This window comes from Odocoileus virginianus, chromosome 22 (genome assembly GCF_023699985.2).
Source record: "Odocoileus virginianus isolate 20LAN1187 ecotype Illinois chromosome 22, Ovbor_1.2, whole genome shotgun sequence".
Taxonomy (NCBI): Eukaryota; Metazoa; Chordata; class Mammalia; order Artiodactyla; family Cervidae; genus Odocoileus; species Odocoileus virginianus.
The window spans coordinates 24,812,107-24,829,106 of NC_069695.1; the positions used below are offsets into that span (position 1 = coordinate 24,812,107).

The window sequence follows — 17,000 nt, forward strand, 5'->3', positions numbered from 1 at the left end:
TAGAGAAACATCAAGACATGGTCTAGGAAAAGACAGAAGTTTGGCTATGGCTGGAATTTCTAAAGCCGGACAGATGGACGGGGCCCAGGTGGTGAAGGGCTTTGTGTGCCTCCAGGTAGGTCTGGGCAGTCCTGAAGAGCTGTATGTGGGGGAACATGATCAGATCTGTGTGTCAGAAAAGTCCCTTGGTCCCTTGGAGTGAGTGGAGTGGCCTTGGCCACCGGAAGACCACCTCTCTTCCCAGCACGCCTACAAAAAGTGTGTTGCCTGAATGACCCACTAGCCTCTCTCGAGTTTAAGAGTTACAAATTTTTGATGGAAGTCATCTGAAACAGGCAGATATTAGAACAAAGGAACTCTCAAAAGAGGTACCAAACTAAAAGCACCAATGGGCATCCATGGCAGCTCAGTAGTAAAGAATCTGCCTGTCAGTGCAGGAAACAGGGATTCAACCCCTGATCTGGGAAGATCACGTGGAGCAACTGAGCCCACACTCCACAACTAATGACCCTGTGCTCCAGAACCTGGGAGCCACAGCTGCTGAAGCCCTAGGGCCTGTGCCCTGCAACAGGGGAAGTCACCACAGTGAGACGCCTGGGCACCGCAACTAGAGAAAAGCTTGCACAGAAACAAAGACCAGCACAGCCAAAGATAAAAAATAAATAAAATTATTAAAAAATAAAACTACCATCCATGGCTGATTCATGTCAATGTATGGCAAAAACCACTACAATAAAAAAAAATCTACCACTCATAAGATTAAAAATCATAGCTCATGAGTACAAAGCACCTACTATGTGCCAGAAAGTGTTGGGAGTACCAAGTAGTTGATAGGGTCCTCCTACGACTCTTGGGCGGGTGACATTTCTCTCCCCGTTGCACAGATGGAGGCCCAGAAGGTGTGGGAAGCTGTTCCAGGTGGTGGAAGGCAGAGCTGGGGTGGGGAAGAAAAGAAGTTTTCCCTGGGGTGGGCTAAAGCTCCCAGCACCCTATGGGAAGCTTGCCATCAATTTCCTCGTGGTGCTGGGATGCGGTGGGGTAATGCCCACTCCCCCAACACCCTCCTGGCCCACAGGCATCTCTTCCTCAGCCCCCCTCAGCCCCTGGTTCATTACTGGACTGGAGGTGAGTTCTGTTCAGACCCACAAGCGTATGCTGGGTAACCGAAAGGGATGTCGAAACTGTGGTCCTTGAAAATAATTAATGACCACCGTTAGGCAGCCTTGACTGGAAACAGATGGCAGGAAAAAGGCAGGCACTAACCTGGGCCGTACATAAAAAGCATGTCTTTGAAATTTCAAGCAAGGGAAGTGAAACTAGCCTTTTGCGTAATCATTTACCTCTTTCCGAAAACACTTCTGGTGCCCACAGATGATAACTTCGGCTGCATTATGCAAAGTGAGAAACACAGGAATGGCCTGAAAGAAAACAAAGGAATAAGCATGAAAATATTTCTTTGATCTCATAATTACATAATTCTTGATGTCTGCTTCAAAATAAAAGATCTGTGGGAACTGCTGGCATTCACATAGCTACTCCTCTCCAGCATAAACCCTTCTGCGTGGATCAGTGTTCTCGCTGCTGGCATGATGCTTGGTAGGTGTAGGGACTCCCTTCCTATGGGTTTTCTCATCACTTATTAAGCACCTACTGTGTGTCGGGGACTGTGCTAGGTGTAGGGGACACATCCCATAAACAGCTGCACACGTGACAGATAGGCTGTCTCTCTAGAGGTGAGAGCTCTGACCAGATGCACAGAAAGGCAAAACTAACCCAGCGTGGGCAGAGCACGCCTTCTCGGAAGAAATGAAGCCCAAAGTCTAAACAGGAACCGAATGATGAGCTAGAATGAGCACAGCAAAAAGAGACAAGGTGGGAGAAGGCTGGAGACAGAAGAGCACATGAGAGCCCAGAGGATCTGAGTGGGGTGGAAATAGTGTGGAAGGGGAAGGTGGGCGAGGGGAAGGTGAGGAGGTAACCATATCAAGGAGTCAGGACCATCCCGAGGGCCATAGGAGATGCTGAAGAGTTTAAAGTCCAAGTGACATGACTGCATCTGCATGTTTATAGGAACTTGGGCTGCTGGGTGCAGAAGAGACAGAGATGATTACAGAAGTTTAGTGGTGTGGCAGATTGAAAATCGACCCTCAAAACTCTAGCCGCAGGACTTCCCTGGTGGTCCAGTGGCTAAGACTCTGTGCTCCCAATGCAGGGGGCCTGGGTTCAATCCCTGGTCAGAGAATCAGATCCCAAATAGCACAACTAAGGATCCTGCATATCGCAACAAAGATTGAGGAGGCTGAGTGCTGCAACTAAGACCCAGCACAGCTGCATAAATACTAATACATATAAATACAACAAATACATATAAACATATGGAAATAAGTATTAAAAATAAAAGCTATGCCCGAGTCCTAATCCCTCGGATTTGTTAAAGTCAACTTCATACAGTAAAAAAGGGCCTTTGCAAATATAATTAAATCGAGAATCTGGAGATGGAGCGAATACCCTGGATGACCTAGGTGGGTCCCAAATGCAAATACATGTATCCTCCTAAGAGAGAAGCAGAGATGTGACACACATAGAGAATAGGCACTGTGACCCCAGAGGCAGAGACAGAGGGATGCAGCCACAAGCCAAGGCATGTCAGCAGCCCCCAGAAATCGGAAGAGGCGAGGCCCGGATTCTCCCCGAGAGCCCCTGGAGGGAGCACAGCCGTTTCAGAACCCTGGCCTCCAGAACTGGGAGAGAGAAAGTTTCTGTTGTTTTAAGTCACCCAGGGATGTAGTAATTTGTCACAGTAGCTACAGGAGACTAACAGAAGGAATCCCCAGATGGTGGCCTGAACCTGGTAGTGGCTGTGTAGATGAAGAAAAGTGGACACAGGAGGGAAACATTTAGGAGACTAAAGTCAAAGGTGGAATAACTGGGATCAACACTGTAACCCCAAAAAAAGGGGGAGAAGGAGAAAATATTTTTAAAATGTAACACTCCAGTGGGACAAACTTAGGTGGCATATTAAAAAGCAGAGATATCACTTTACCGACAGAGTTCCATATAGTCAAAGCTAGGGTTTTTCCAGTAGTCATGTATGGATGTGAGAGTTGGATCATAAAGAAGGCCACGCACCAAAGAACTGATGCTTTCAAATTATGGTGCTGGAGAAGACTCTTGAGAGTCTCTTGGACAGCAAGGAGATCAAACCAGTTGATCCTAAAGGCAATCAGTCCTGAATATTTATTGGAAGGACTGATGCTGAAGCTGAAGCTCCAACACTTTGGCCACCCGATGTGAAGAGCCGACTCGTTGGAAAAGACCCTGATGATGGGAAAGATTGAAGGCAAAAGGAGAAAGGGGCAACAGAGGATGAGATGCCTAGATAGCCTCACCGACTCAACAGACGTGAACTTGAGCAAACTCTGGGAGATGGTGAAGGATGGGGGAAACAGGCATGCTGCAGTCCATGGGGTTGCAAAGAGTTGGACACAACTTAAAGACTGGACAACAAGCAGTGGGCTGTCAAGATACACAGAGTACCCACTGCACACTGACTATTGCCAGGCTGTTTGCTAAGAACAGCAGTCTTTCCTAATTTGACAGATGATCTTGACAAGGCCAAGGGAGGGATTGAAGGGCAAGGGATATTTGCTATTTTCTTTGTTGTTGCCACTGGTGATGTTTCCTGGAAAGCAGAAGAAAATCAAGAATATGCATGGGTTTTGGCATCAGCCTGGGTTTCAGGCTCCAGCTCCACCATCTGCTCATGGAGCAGGGCGCTTATCCAAACAGTTTGCTCCCCTGTAGTATGAGGATAACAATACCTACAACCTGAAGCTATTGGGAGGAAGGGTGGAAACCATGCAGGAGCCCTGCATGAAGGCTGTCAATGTTAACGGGTACCAAGCCTCCACTCAGTGGTGTCGATCGAGGACACCTAAGAAGACAGAACAGAAAATCTATAGGTTAATCCTGTGGTACATGACAGTGAAAATAAAAGGGCCATCTGAGCTGAGAAATTGTTTCCGCTTCGAGGACCCTTAAGTGGGTCTTTAAGCAGATGCTACTGCCCTATCACTTCCAGGTGGATTTATTCTTTATCTTTGGGGCGGATATATTTTTACTTTGTCATTAAGACTTTTATAATTTTATAGCTCTGCCCTATTTTAGTATTTTGTTCTAACTCACACCGTTTCATTTCATTCTGAGCTCTTACATTTTTCTTCCTTTTTTTAATGTTTTCTACTCTTTTTCGTTGAAAGTTCAACTCAACTCTTTTTTCCCTTTAAAATCATAATTATTTCCTATGTTTTTCATATCTTTTGTGCCTCTTTTTATTCCTCTTAAACTTTTATGTTTTCTATTATGTTTTATGTATTTTAAAATTACTAGAGACTTTTTTAACTGGCCTCATCCATTAGGTTCATGCTGGGAAAACCTGGGCCCTGGCCTTCCAGGTCTGAGCCTAAGAAGACAGAACAGAAAATCTTTAGGTTAATCCTGTGGTACATGACACTGAAAATAAAAGGGCCACCTAGATCATATTTATTTAAAATTAAGACCTGATCCCTGGGTCAGGAAGATCCCCTGGAAAAACAAACTGGATCCCACTCCAGTATTCTTGCCTGGGAAATCCCATGGACAGAGGAGCCTGGCAGGCTACAGTCCATGGGGTCACAAAGAGTTAGACAAGACTGAGCGTCTGAGCACACAACAAGACCTGATTTTACATGTTTCTGCCTCCGTGACTCTAAAGTCAGAAAGGAGATGAGATTTAGGGTTGACTCAAAGAGTTGGACACGACTGAGTGACTTTCACTTTCACTAGACTCTAACTCTTGACCTCAAAGAGGTTTTACTTTCTCAATTTTATAAACCGTCAATAGGTTCCTCCATCGCCCTAGCAGAATCTGAGCAGATTCTGTAAAAGTACCTATCTGTACATATAGAACTGATGTTAAAGTTCACTAATAATAAGTACCAACAATGTGTCCAGCACAGTGCTAATTATTTTAATTGCATTCTCTTATTTAAATCATTTCTCAACAACTGTATCCACAGATGCTGTTACCCCGATTTACGGACAAGGAAACTGAAGCTCAGGGTGACGGGGCAGCTTGTTGGTGAGCTCACAACTGGCTCAGGGTGGGACTCCAGGATTCCAACCGAGTAACAGCAAAGCCCACGCTCCCAGCCTTGATGTTTGTTGTTGTTTAGTCGCTAAGTCACGTCTGACTCTTCTGTGATACCATGGACTGTAGCCCACCAGGCTCCTCTGTCCATGGGATTTCCCAGGCAAGAATACTGGAGTGAGTGGTCATTTCCTTCTCCAGGGGATCTTCCCAATCCAGGGATAGCATCCGCGTCTCCTACATTGGCAGGCGGGTTCTTTACCCCTGAGCCACCAGGGAAGCCCCATCCTCGAAGTTATAGGATCCAGGTTATGGCAAGCTCCCAGTGGAAGCTTCCTGGATCCACACCTGTACAAAGTCCATCACAACTGTGTATTGTTCCAAAATCTGCCAGTCTTCGTCCTCCAGTGATAAAACTGGTGTGATCTAAAACGCATGACCTTAGCGTAAACCCCATGTTTAAAGAGACATCATCCATTTCTACTTTAAAATGGTCTAATCTGAATTTCTCAAGCCATCTTTCTTGACTGAGGAGCTAGCAGACTTTAGAAACAGTAACTCTACCATTGACTTTTATAGGCCTCCAAAGAGATCTATCAAGAACAATACTAAGGCAATCTGCAACTTAAAATTACTGACTTTCCCCTGGCCTCCACCTCTGTGTACCAAGTCTTAGTCTGAACTACGTGATTAGTTCAAGAGACGCCAGTGACCAATTATTTCAGAAAACCTGCCCTTTACAGGCTGAAGTTCAGTAGACTTACTTTTGTGAAATCAGACAAAAGTTGTGAGAAATGAGGACTTCCCTGGCTGTCTAGGGGTTAAGACTCCTCGCTTCCACTGCAGGGGGCATGGGTTTGATTCCTGGTCGGGAAATTAAGGTCCCACAAGCCACATGGTATGGCCAAAGAAAAAAAAGTTCTGAGAAATGATAATAACAATAATAACAGTCAAGATACCCTGAATGCTTCCTATGTGCCAGACTCCATTCTAACTGCTTTTACATGCTGAATCATCATAATAACCCTTTGAGAGAAACACTAATAACATCCCTATTATACAGATGAGAAAAGGAAGGGATGTACCTTGATTCTCTTTTTAAACCTGCCTCTTAATAATCTGAAACCACTTTTAGACAATCTAGACACTAGCTTACTGCTAAAGAGAACAGAAAATCAAGTCTGTTCTTCCACATTGTCAAGGTGCTAGGAATGGCCTCAATAACAAAAGGTCCCACCATCTTTCATTAGGAAAAATGGCCCAAGATCAACTACCATGAAACCCAAATCATCATTTTTTACACAAAACATAATTGACCAAACTCAACTACACTGCAGTCCAATTCATTTCATGACTCAGGGGCATAATTTGCAACTAATTTATTCTTGGAGTCCATTCACTTAAAATTCAACATTTTGTCCATGCACCGTTGGAAATTTTTCTCTGGCTGTAAAAAGAAATCAGTAACTTTTACTTCAAATTTTTCATTATTCCCATGCTTCCCAGCATGGAATTTTCAAGCTTTGATTGTTGTTTGTTCAGGTGTTGGGACTGACTTAAAACAGTTTTCTATGGAAAGCTCTGGCCCTGTCCACAGGCACGGCCTCGGGTCCCTCTGCAGGAGTGTGGACGGCTCGCTTAGCCAAGCTGTGGGTTGGCTTCTTAGTTTTGTAGAACATCAATCCTACCTTCAATTTGGATGTGTGTGACTTCAATCTACAATATATTATAGAATAATTCATCGCCAGGCTCTTGCCAAAGAATATACCTTTGAACATTTGGCTGCCTAGTTTTTTATCAAAATCATGCCTGCAGAAATAAATGTTCCTAAAGGAAAGGAGTCAGATAATTGGAGAGCAGCAGTTTTAACCCTAGAGAACTGTTCCTACTGAACCATGTTGTCATCATGCTACCAGACGGACTAGGAATCCCAGAAACTAGGTTACCATTGGGTTTGTTATAAGGACGGAACCAAAGACCCTATGTGGCCAATCCTACCCATAATGAGGACTAAGTAACTGAGAGTCCAATGGGTAAAGAGTCTGCCTATGATGCAGGAGACACAGGAGATGCGGGTTTGATCCCTGGTTGGGAAGAGTCCCTGGGGAGGAAATGGCAAGCCACTTCAGTATTCTTGCCTGGGAAATGCCAGGGACAGAGGAGCCCGGTGGGTTATACAATCCACTGGGTCGCAAAGACTTGGACACACTGAGCACAGAGCATACAGAAGGAATTGAGAGCAAAGAAGGACACTGCATTTCTTCAGCAAAAGCTTGCATTTACCTTACAAGCACGCAGCCTCTTGTAACTTCTTTACTTCACTGCAAAAAGATAAAGAGCTGAAACCAACGCCCAATTATATTTGTTTCATAAGATGCTATAGCATAAATTTCTATGTGCTAAGTCTCTCTGTGGCCTTCTTCTATTTCCCTTGACCTAAATTTCTTTTATTTTTTCCATTTTAAGATTTTATTTATTTATTTATTTATTTATTTATTTTACTTTATAATATTGTACTGGTTTTGCCATACACTGTCTTGAATCCGCCATGGGTGTACATGTGTTCCCCATTCTGAACTCCCCTCCCACCTCCCTTCCCATCCCATCCCTCTGGGTCATCCCAGTGCACCAGCCCTGAGCACCCTGTCTCATGCATCAAGCCTGGACTGGTGATTCATTTCACATATGCTACTTTACATATTTCAATGCCATTCTCCCATATCATCCCGCCCTCGCCCTCTCCCACAGAGTCCAAAAGACTGTTCATACTTCTGTGTCTCTTTTGCTGTCTCGCACACAGGGTTATCGCTAACTATCTTTCTAAATTCCATATATATGCATTAGTATACTGTATTGGTGTTTTTCTTTCTGGCTTACTTCACTCTGTATAATAGGCTCCAGTTTCATCCACCTCATTAGAACTGATTCAAATGTATTCTTTTTAACAGCTGAGTAATATTCCATTGTGTATATGTACCACAACTTTCTTATCCATTCATCTGCTGATGGACATCTAGGTTGCTTCCATGTCCTGGCTATTATAAACGATGCCACGATGAACACTGGGGTACACGTGTCTCTTTCAATTCTGGTTTCCTCAATGTGTATGCCCAGCAGTGGGATTGCTGGGTCATATGGCAATTCTATTTCCAGTTTTTAAAGGAATCTCCACACTGTTCTCCATAGTGGCTGTACTAGTTTGCATTCCCACCAACAGTGTAAGAGGGTTCCCCTCCACACCCTCTCCAGCATTTATTGCTTGTAGACTTTTGGATAGCAGCCATTCTGACTGGCATGAAGTGGTACCTCATTGTGGTTTTCATTTACATTTCTCTGATAATGAGTGATGTTGAGCATCTTTTCATGTATTTGTTAGCCATCTGTATGTCTTCTTTGGAGAAATGTCTGTTTAGTTCTTTGGCCCACTTTTTGATTGGGTCTTATTCCTTGTTAAGCCCCCAGTAGTAGACTCCCCAACAAAATACTTGCTGAATAGAGAGCCCCCCAAATAATCTTGCCTTAATTCTATCATTTGGTTGTGAGTTTAAGGCGGAAAATAAAGAATGTCCCCACCTTGCCTTTGCAGAGTTAAGTCAGCTTCCTCTCAGGAGGTACACATCAGAAGAATGGCTTCAAAGTCTCGTTGGATAAAGGAGGCCTTTATGGAGCAAAGTAACTCCGTAAGTGTTTTGCATAACAACACGCCCACGGATTTTAACTGAGTGCTTTCTCCCCCAGTTCCTCGTGAATCCATGAAACTGACAGCTTGGCACCAGCATGTTGATGCCTGTTTTCCATCTAACACAAGCTGTACAAGTACCTCATGTTTCATCCACTCTGTTGTAGATTTTTAAGCAACTATGTAAAAACAAAAAAACTCAGAAAACAAAGAAAAGATGCTGGGTTGAGTTATTTCACTAAAAAAGAAAAAAGTAAGTCTCTCCTTTCTGTCTTCCTCCTCCTCTAGCCAGGTGTATTTGGTTTGGGGTTGCTTTGCTTTGCTTAGTGTTTGAAATGCAGCAGCTTCTTTCTGCCCATGAAACAAATCTGTGTTCTAGGTCAGGGCCATTAAAATGCAGTCCCCTCAGAAGAAAAGGAGCTCCAGGGACTTCCCTGGTGGTCTAGTGACTAGACTCCGCTCTCCCAATGCAGGGGGCCCAGATCAGGGAACTAGATCCAGCATGCTGCAATTAAGATCGAAGATCTCTCACTTTCAAACTAAGACCCAGTGGAGCCAAATAAATAAATTAAATTTTAAAAAAAGACAATAAGGAGCTCACACACAGAATGTAAGTTGGTACAGTGCTTCCTTCTTCAAAAAGTATGGCTGTGAAAAAAAAAAAGCCAGCTCAACTAAACAATGTGTTTAGTACCAAGCTTGATGTTCACTCTGGCACAGTCTGCTTAGAGCCAGATAACAAGAGCTCTTGATGAAAGTGAAAGAGGAGAGTGAAAAAGTTGACTTAAAGATCAACATTCAGAAAACTAAGATCATGGCATCCAGTCCCATCACTTCATGGCAAATAGATGGGGAGACAGTGGCAGACTTTATTTTTGGGGGGCTCCAAAATCACTGCAGATGGTGACTGCAGCCATGAAGTTAAAAGATGCTTACTCCTTGGAAGAAAAGTTATGACCAACCTAGACAGCATATTAAAAAGCAGAGACATTACTTTGCCAACAAAGGTCCGTCTAGTCAAGGCTATGGTTTTTCCAGTAGTCATGTATGGATGTGAGAGTTGGACTATAAAGAAAGCTGAGCACCGAAGAATTGATGCTTTTGAATTATGGTGTTGGAGAAGACTCTTGAGAGTCCCTTGGACTGCAAGGAGATCCAACCAGTCCATCCTAGGGGAGATCAATCCTGAGTGTTCACTGGAAGGACTGACGTTGAAGCTGAAACTCCAATACTTTGGCCACCTGATGTGAAGAACTGACTCATTGGAAAAGACCCTGATGCTGGGAAAGATTGAAGGCAGGAGGAGAAGGGGAAGACAGAGGATGAGATAGTTGGATGGCATCACCAACACAATGGATATGAGTTTGGGTAGACTCTGGGAGTTGGTGATGGACAGGGAGGCCTGGCATGCTGCAGTGCATGGGGTCGCAAAGAGTTGGACACAACTGAGCAACTGAACTGAACTGAACAAGAGCTCATAGGCTGTCACCACCTGTGGACTACACTTGAACAGGCACTATTCCAGGTTAGAGAGCTCTCCATGTGCCTGAGACATACAGGACTGACATTTACAAATGACTTTTGAGGGTTTATTGGCTACCTCGTCTCCTGATACCTTTCTTTGATGAAACACCCCAATATCAAGGATGTGCCTCATTCTTTATCAGTCTATGGTTGTGGGTGGGGATCCTGTGTGACCAGGGCTGGCCAAATAGTGTTCTTGGTCTTTCCAGTCATGGAGAATGGTTCAGGGAAGACATGATCCAGGGCCAGCCAATCAGCATAACTCCATCCTGGTTAGTTTTTAGTTTTTAGACCAGGGATGGGCAGTGGCCCTAACTGATGCAATCAGAGTGAATCCTGGAAATTATGCAGAAGCTGCAAGGAAGACAGTCTTTTTCCATTAGACTTGAAGTTGTGAGGATGTGAGCCTGGAATCAACAAGACTCATGAGGGGAAAGCTGAACTGTGAGATGAAGCAAAGACAGAGCAGAACTGACAGACAGATAGCATCTGGATTCTGAGTAGGTCACTGGAATCTCTCTAACAGTTCAGTTCAGTCGCTCAGTTGTGTCCAACTCTTTGTGACCTCATGAACCGCAGCACACCAGGCCTCCCTGTCCATCACCAACTCCCGGAGTCCACCCAAACCCATGTCCATTGAGTCGGTGATGCCATCCAACCATCTCATCCTCTGTGGTCCTCTTCTCCTCCTGCGCTCAATCTTTCCCAGCATCAGGGTCTTTTCCAATGAGTCAGTTCTTCGCATGAGGTGGCCAAAGTATTGGAGTTTCAGCTTCAACATCAGTCCTTCCAGTGAACACCCAGGACTGATCTCCTTTAGGATGGACTGGTTGGATCTCCTCCCAGTCCAAGAGACTCTCAAGAGTCTTCTCCAACACCACAGTTCAAATCTCTCAATCAAGCCATGCCTAAAGCAGTTTCTAACCGATGACTTTTCATTAATGTGAACCAGGAGATTTCCCCTTTGCTCAGACCAGTTGGTGAGCTTTCTAGCACTTGCAACCATAAGAGTCTCAAGTCTATGCAAGACTATTATACCCAGGGCTCATTTGAAAATCCATATACACTGACCCTAAAAAGACAAATCAGAAAAGGTGAAAGGTGGGGAGTCAGAAGAGATTTCCATTAGGTGGCGAAAGTCTTGGTAACTTGCCACACCTAAGTTCCTTCCTCTGTCAGGTGACTGGAAGAACCCCACAGAGAGATACAAAGGAAATCACTCCAGAAACATATGAAAAAGCACCATACAAGCAAAAAATCATCATCATTATTAACATGACACCTTACTTATTCAAACTAAAAAATTGTGGGATCCATAACTATCCAGAGCCTAAAAAAATTTTACAAGCTTTTATACAACTATAGATTTTTTTTTTTCCCCAAACAAATCCTATACTCTATGGTTGGAGAAGCAGCTCCCCCTACAGGCCAGAAGGCATAAAGTGAGGCCGCAGACCCGAGGAGCCCAACCGCATCAAGAGGGGCAGCGGTGAGCCAGCCTGGCCCCTATTCCAGGATCAGCACCCACCAACGCGGTGTGGCGGCTCACCTCTTAGGTCAGTCGGACTGTTCTCTCCCCCATCACACAGAACATCCCACTCACTCAAGCTTATGAATCACAAAAGAAAAATGATGATTTCATTTAGAAATTACCAGTACTAATTTTCAACTGCTATTTTGCAACCTCGGAGTTGTCCTTAACAACGCTATCATTATCCAGAGAGGCAGATTTTGTTTGTTTTTGAGAACAGCTACCATAACACATTTTCATATCTGACTTCTAAGGAGCCAGCACAACAATAAACTTTACGTTAGAAAACAATATTGTTTTGGAACTTCCCTGGCGGTCTAGTGGTTAAGACTCCATGCTTCCAATACAGGGGGGTGCAGATTCAACTCCTGGAGGACTAAGATCTCACATGCCATGCATCATGGCCAAAAAAAAACCAACTAAATTATCTGGAGAAGCATCATGGCTTAGGTAGCAATGACCGCTCCCAACAAGTCTGAACCTCTTCAGCCTCTCCCCCAGGAGACCATCACAGTTGGCCAACCCTCTGATCCTTGGCAGGCTTCCCTGGTAGCTTAGCTGGTAAAGAATCCGCCTGCAATGCAGGAGATTCTGGTTCAATTCCTGAGTTGGGAAGATGCCCTGGAGACAGGATAGGCTACCCACTCCAGTATTCTTGGACTTCCCTAGTAGCTGGTGGTTTAGATGGTAAAGAAAGTGAAAGTCGCTTAGTCATATCCAACTCTTTGTGACTCCATGGACTATACAGTCCATGGAATTCTCCAGGCCAGAATTCTGGGGTAGGTAGCTGTTCCCTTTTCCAGGGGATCTTCCCATCCCAGGGATCAAACCCAGGTCTCCTGCATTGCAGACAGATTCTTTACCAGCTGAACCACCAGGGAAGCCCAAGGTTCTATCCCTGGGTTGGGAAGATCCCTTGGAGGAGGGCATAGCAACCCACTCCAGTATTCTTGCCTGGAGAATCCCCTTGGACAGAGGAGCCTTGTGGGCTACAGTCCATAGGGTCGAAAAGAGTTGGACACAACTGAGCAACTAAGCACACACACCGCTCCTTGGTAACCATGTGTGACCGAAAGGCTGTGATCAAAAATGCCAATATGCTGACTTCCCTGGTGGTCCAGTGGCTAAGACTCCACGTTCCCAATGCAGGGGGCCCGGGATCAGGGAGCTAGATTGCACATGCCAAACCTAAGAGTTCACATGATGGTGATTTAGTTGCTAAGTGGTGTCTGGCTCTTGCAACCCCATGGGGTGTAGCCCAACAGGCTCTGTTCATGGGATTCTCCAGGCAAGAATACTGGAGTGGGTTGCCATTTTCTTCTCCAGGGGATCTTCCTGACCCAGGGACTGAACTCGAGTCTCCTGCATTGCAGGCAGATTCTTTACTGAATGAAACACCAGGGAAGCCCTAAGAGTTCGTATAACGCAACTAAAGATCCCACATGCTGAAACTAAGACCCTGCACAGCCAAATAAATAAATATTTTTTTAAATAATAATTTTTTAAATGCTGATATGCCAGAGGAGATGCAACAGGACTTGGTGGAGTGTGCTACTCAGACATTGGAGAAATATAATCAGAGAAGGACATTGCTGCCCACATCAAGAAGGTGTCTGACAAGAAGTACACCCCACCCGGCAGAGCATCATGTGGAGGAACTTTGCTGGTTACGTGACACATGAAACCAAACATTTCATCGACTTCTACCTGGGCCAAGGGGTCATTTTCTGGTTCAAATCTGGTTTAAAGCATGGCCTGGGCCACATACCAAGTGATCCATCCAAAAACAAGGACTGCAGCCTAAATTCCAAATACCAGAGACTTGAAATCTTCAGTCTTGCTTAAGGGAACACCTTGATATCTGAACCTTTATTGTGTTGTTTTGTCCAGAACATTCTCTGTACTAGTTTGTTGTGGTTATACTGCAACTAGCAAAATAGCTTACATCTGTACTTATTTTCTATTCCATACCTCTCTGCCTCATGGTTTTTCTCCTCAAAATCTATTCCTTTACCGAAATAAATCGGTTGGAGAAGTATGCATTTAAAACAGAAAACTAAATTGTGTGAAGAGTTTGCATTTTTCCAACATCAGAATACAATCATTTTCTGATAGATAAAAGTAGCAATTAGGGGATTTTAAAAGCGAAGAGGTCTTAACACCGTTCCTGATTTTTAAGCCACATTCTGACTCTGGTCAACAGTGATATTTGAGGGCTCTCTTTTGGTGGCAAAATAAATTTCTGGAGTTCCACATACTATATAATGTAACTGGAAGGAATCTGTTCCTCACAGTAGCCTCCTTTGAGGAGCTCAATTCTGGGGGCTGGGTGGGAGGACAGAATGAACACTTGTTTCACTAGGGTGCACGTGTCATGGGCATCAATTTCAGGCCAGGCATGTGCACCCACAAGTAAGCCCAGCGCTCTCAGGCGGCGTTACTGATGGGTGGGGTCATGGTCCCCGGAAGTAAGGAACAGACTGAGCCCGCCCTCCCTGCTCCCAAGGACAGGCTGCATCCACACAGAGCAAGCTCCACAAATATCCCTACTCTGTCTTTCTGAGTCTCCACCTTTCTGAGTCTCTATTTCATAACACAAGTCTGTTCTTCCCTGTTAACATGTGTGTGTTAGTCACTCAGTTGTGTCTGACTCTTTGCGATCCCATGGACTATAGCCCACCAGGCTCCTGTGCCCATGGGATTTCTCAGGCAGGAATACTGGAGTGGGTAGCCATTTCCTTCTCCAGGGGATCTTCCTGACTCAGGGATCAAACCCAGGTCTCCTGCACTGCAGGCAGATTCTTTACCATCTGAGCTATAGGGAAGTCCCTTCCCTGTTACGTGGTTCCCTTCAATTCAGGAAGAGGGGGTAACAGGCTCCACATTGGCCTCAGCCTGAAGACTAGTTCTCCAATCTAGCTGTACCATCGTTAAAGCTGATGCTCTGTCCACTATTGATCTGAGGTGCAACCAGTTAAAAGGCAGAGAGGAAGATGAGAAAAGGACTGTCCCCCCTCAAAGGCTCTCACACTTACCAGTCTGGACAGCGCTCTGGAACCAGCATAGATGATACCCACAAATAGCACCGAAGCAGGAAGCCACGTCAAAACATCAGATCTGAAAAAGAGGGAAAGAGGCCATGATATTTCTGTCCAAAAGACCTCCCTGGAAGATATGACCCTCCCATACACCAAATACAGCACCCGTGGTTGTCTAAGCATCCCCAAGTAACTGGTGAAGCCTGACACGCTCTGTATCATCAAGCGGGATGAAGGCTGACCAAAACATTCTGCCCACAGCCCATCACTCAGCCAATGATGTGGCGTTACTGACCCCACAATCAGCCACAAACAAGCTAGAGACAGAAAAAGACTTCCTGCAGGTTGGGAGACAGAACAGACCTGGGTTTTTTTTTGTTAAGGAGCAGTGAACATTATTCTTTGAAATTTAAGTAGCCAGATGCTTTGAAGCCACACCAAATTCCTTTTAAATTTTTTTTAAAAGCTATTTCCCCAGCAAAGGGCTTCCCCAATGGCTCAGAGGGTAAAGAATTTGCCTGCAGTGCAGGAGACATAAGAGATGCAGGTTCAATCCCTGGGCTGGGAAGATCCCCTGGAGGAGGAAAAGGGCAATCCGGTCCAGTATTCTTGCTGAAAAATCCCATGGACAGAGAAGCCTGGCAGGCTACAATCTATGGGGTCTCAAAGTGTCAGACACGACTGAGCTACTAAGCACACACACACCTAGCAAGGTACCAAACAGCTCCATCGAACCACGAAAGGAGCCACAGTGTTTTAAAAGGATGGAATTGAAACCAGCGCTTGAACTTGAGCTGGGTGGCCATGTGCTGAGCCTCAGCAGCTAACCTGGGATGCCAGTTCGAGAAATCTCTAAGGACTTCTCAAGGGCACATTTCTTCAATTACATTGTGGCCACAACAAGAACTGCTTTTTTAACTCAGCTGAGGGTCTTGCTCTCCTCAAGAAAAGCAAAATCCCAGGCTTTACATAGAGCACACATCACTGATGTATGCTTTCCCCATTAGTTACAAATGCATTCAGTTGGCTAATGCAAGTTCCCAGAGTCATTCTAATAATAAATATGAATTAGTGAAAGCATTCCTGCAGAATATAACATAATAATCCCAAGTAACTCAATGAACTGCTCTCCTCGGATGGTGCCTGTTCAAGAAATGTTCTTTGTTAATTGGATTATCATGAGCAGGGACTTTATCTATCATCAAACCTGCTTTTTGCACAACCTCCCAGAGAATGCAGCATGAAAATGCTTTTAGTCTCAAATAAGGCCTTCAAACCCTACCTCCTGTACACATTCATTCAGCCAAAACTCACAGCAACGGCCAAGGTGCTCACAGCAGAGTTAATATTACCAGCATCACCACTGACATTGTTTGAGCCTTTCCTACAAACCAGGCCCAGTGTTAAATATTTTCTATGCTGTTATCATTTTAAAAATCTGCACAACAGGGACTTGCCTGGTGGTCCATCAGTCGGGAGTCTGCCTTCCAGTGCAGGGTATGTGGGTTCAAGCCCTGGTTGAGGAATTATGATCCTATATGCTGGGTGGTGTGGCCAAAATAAATAAACAAAAACAAAACAGTATTGACTGTTCAGCTTGAAAATACCACCAACATTTTTTAAATGTGTATTTTTTTAAAAAAAGAGAACGTTTAGGCAAAATTAGAAGATATGTACAAATAAACATTTTTTGGGGGGATGAAAATTGTCAGCAGATTCTGAAAAGCAACTGGGACCTCTGAAAATTTAAGGTTGTACTGCAAAGTTTTGAAACACAAAAAAATGAGGGAAAATCTGTTAATTGTAGTAAAGTCTTTACCGCCAAAGACTTGTCATCCCAAGTGAAGCCATCTTAGACTTCTGGACTCCAGAAGTGTAAGATAATAAATTTGTGTTATTTTTAAGCCAAAAAAAAATTCTATCTCTGTAAGTACTATGAGTATGGAGCATGGCATAAGGTCTGACTAAATCTCCCTCCATGTCTTACTACTAGAATAGAATTTTTTTCTCTCAATAAAACATGTTTCTTTTTGTTATTAAAAAAAAAAAAGAAAGGGGACTTCCCTGGTGGTCAGGTGGTTAAGACTTTGCCACCCAATG

The 17,000-nt window shown here is 44.4% G+C and overlaps 1 protein-coding gene and 1 pseudogene across 5 annotated transcripts in view; one reads left to right on the plus strand and one right to left on the minus strand.

The window, feature by feature from the left end:
- TMEM241 (transmembrane protein 241) overlaps positions 1 to 17,000 on the minus strand; it is a 119,558-nt gene that overhangs the window by 74,469 nt on the left and 28,089 nt on the right. For all 5 annotated transcript variants that reach the window (XM_070452744.1, XM_070452741.1, XM_070452743.1 and 2 more), the window contains 2 exons: positions 14,898 to 14,979; positions 1,341 to 1,418 (listed from right to left, as the gene is read on the minus strand). In XM_070452744.1, the coding sequence (XP_070308845.1) occupies positions 1,341 to 1,418; positions 14,898 to 14,979 (160 nt within the window). The remainder of the gene's footprint in view (positions 1 to 1,340; positions 1,419 to 14,897; positions 14,980 to 17,000) is intronic.
- Positions 12,924 to 13,707, plus strand: LOC110130030 (dynein light chain 1, cytoplasmic-like; annotated as a pseudogene).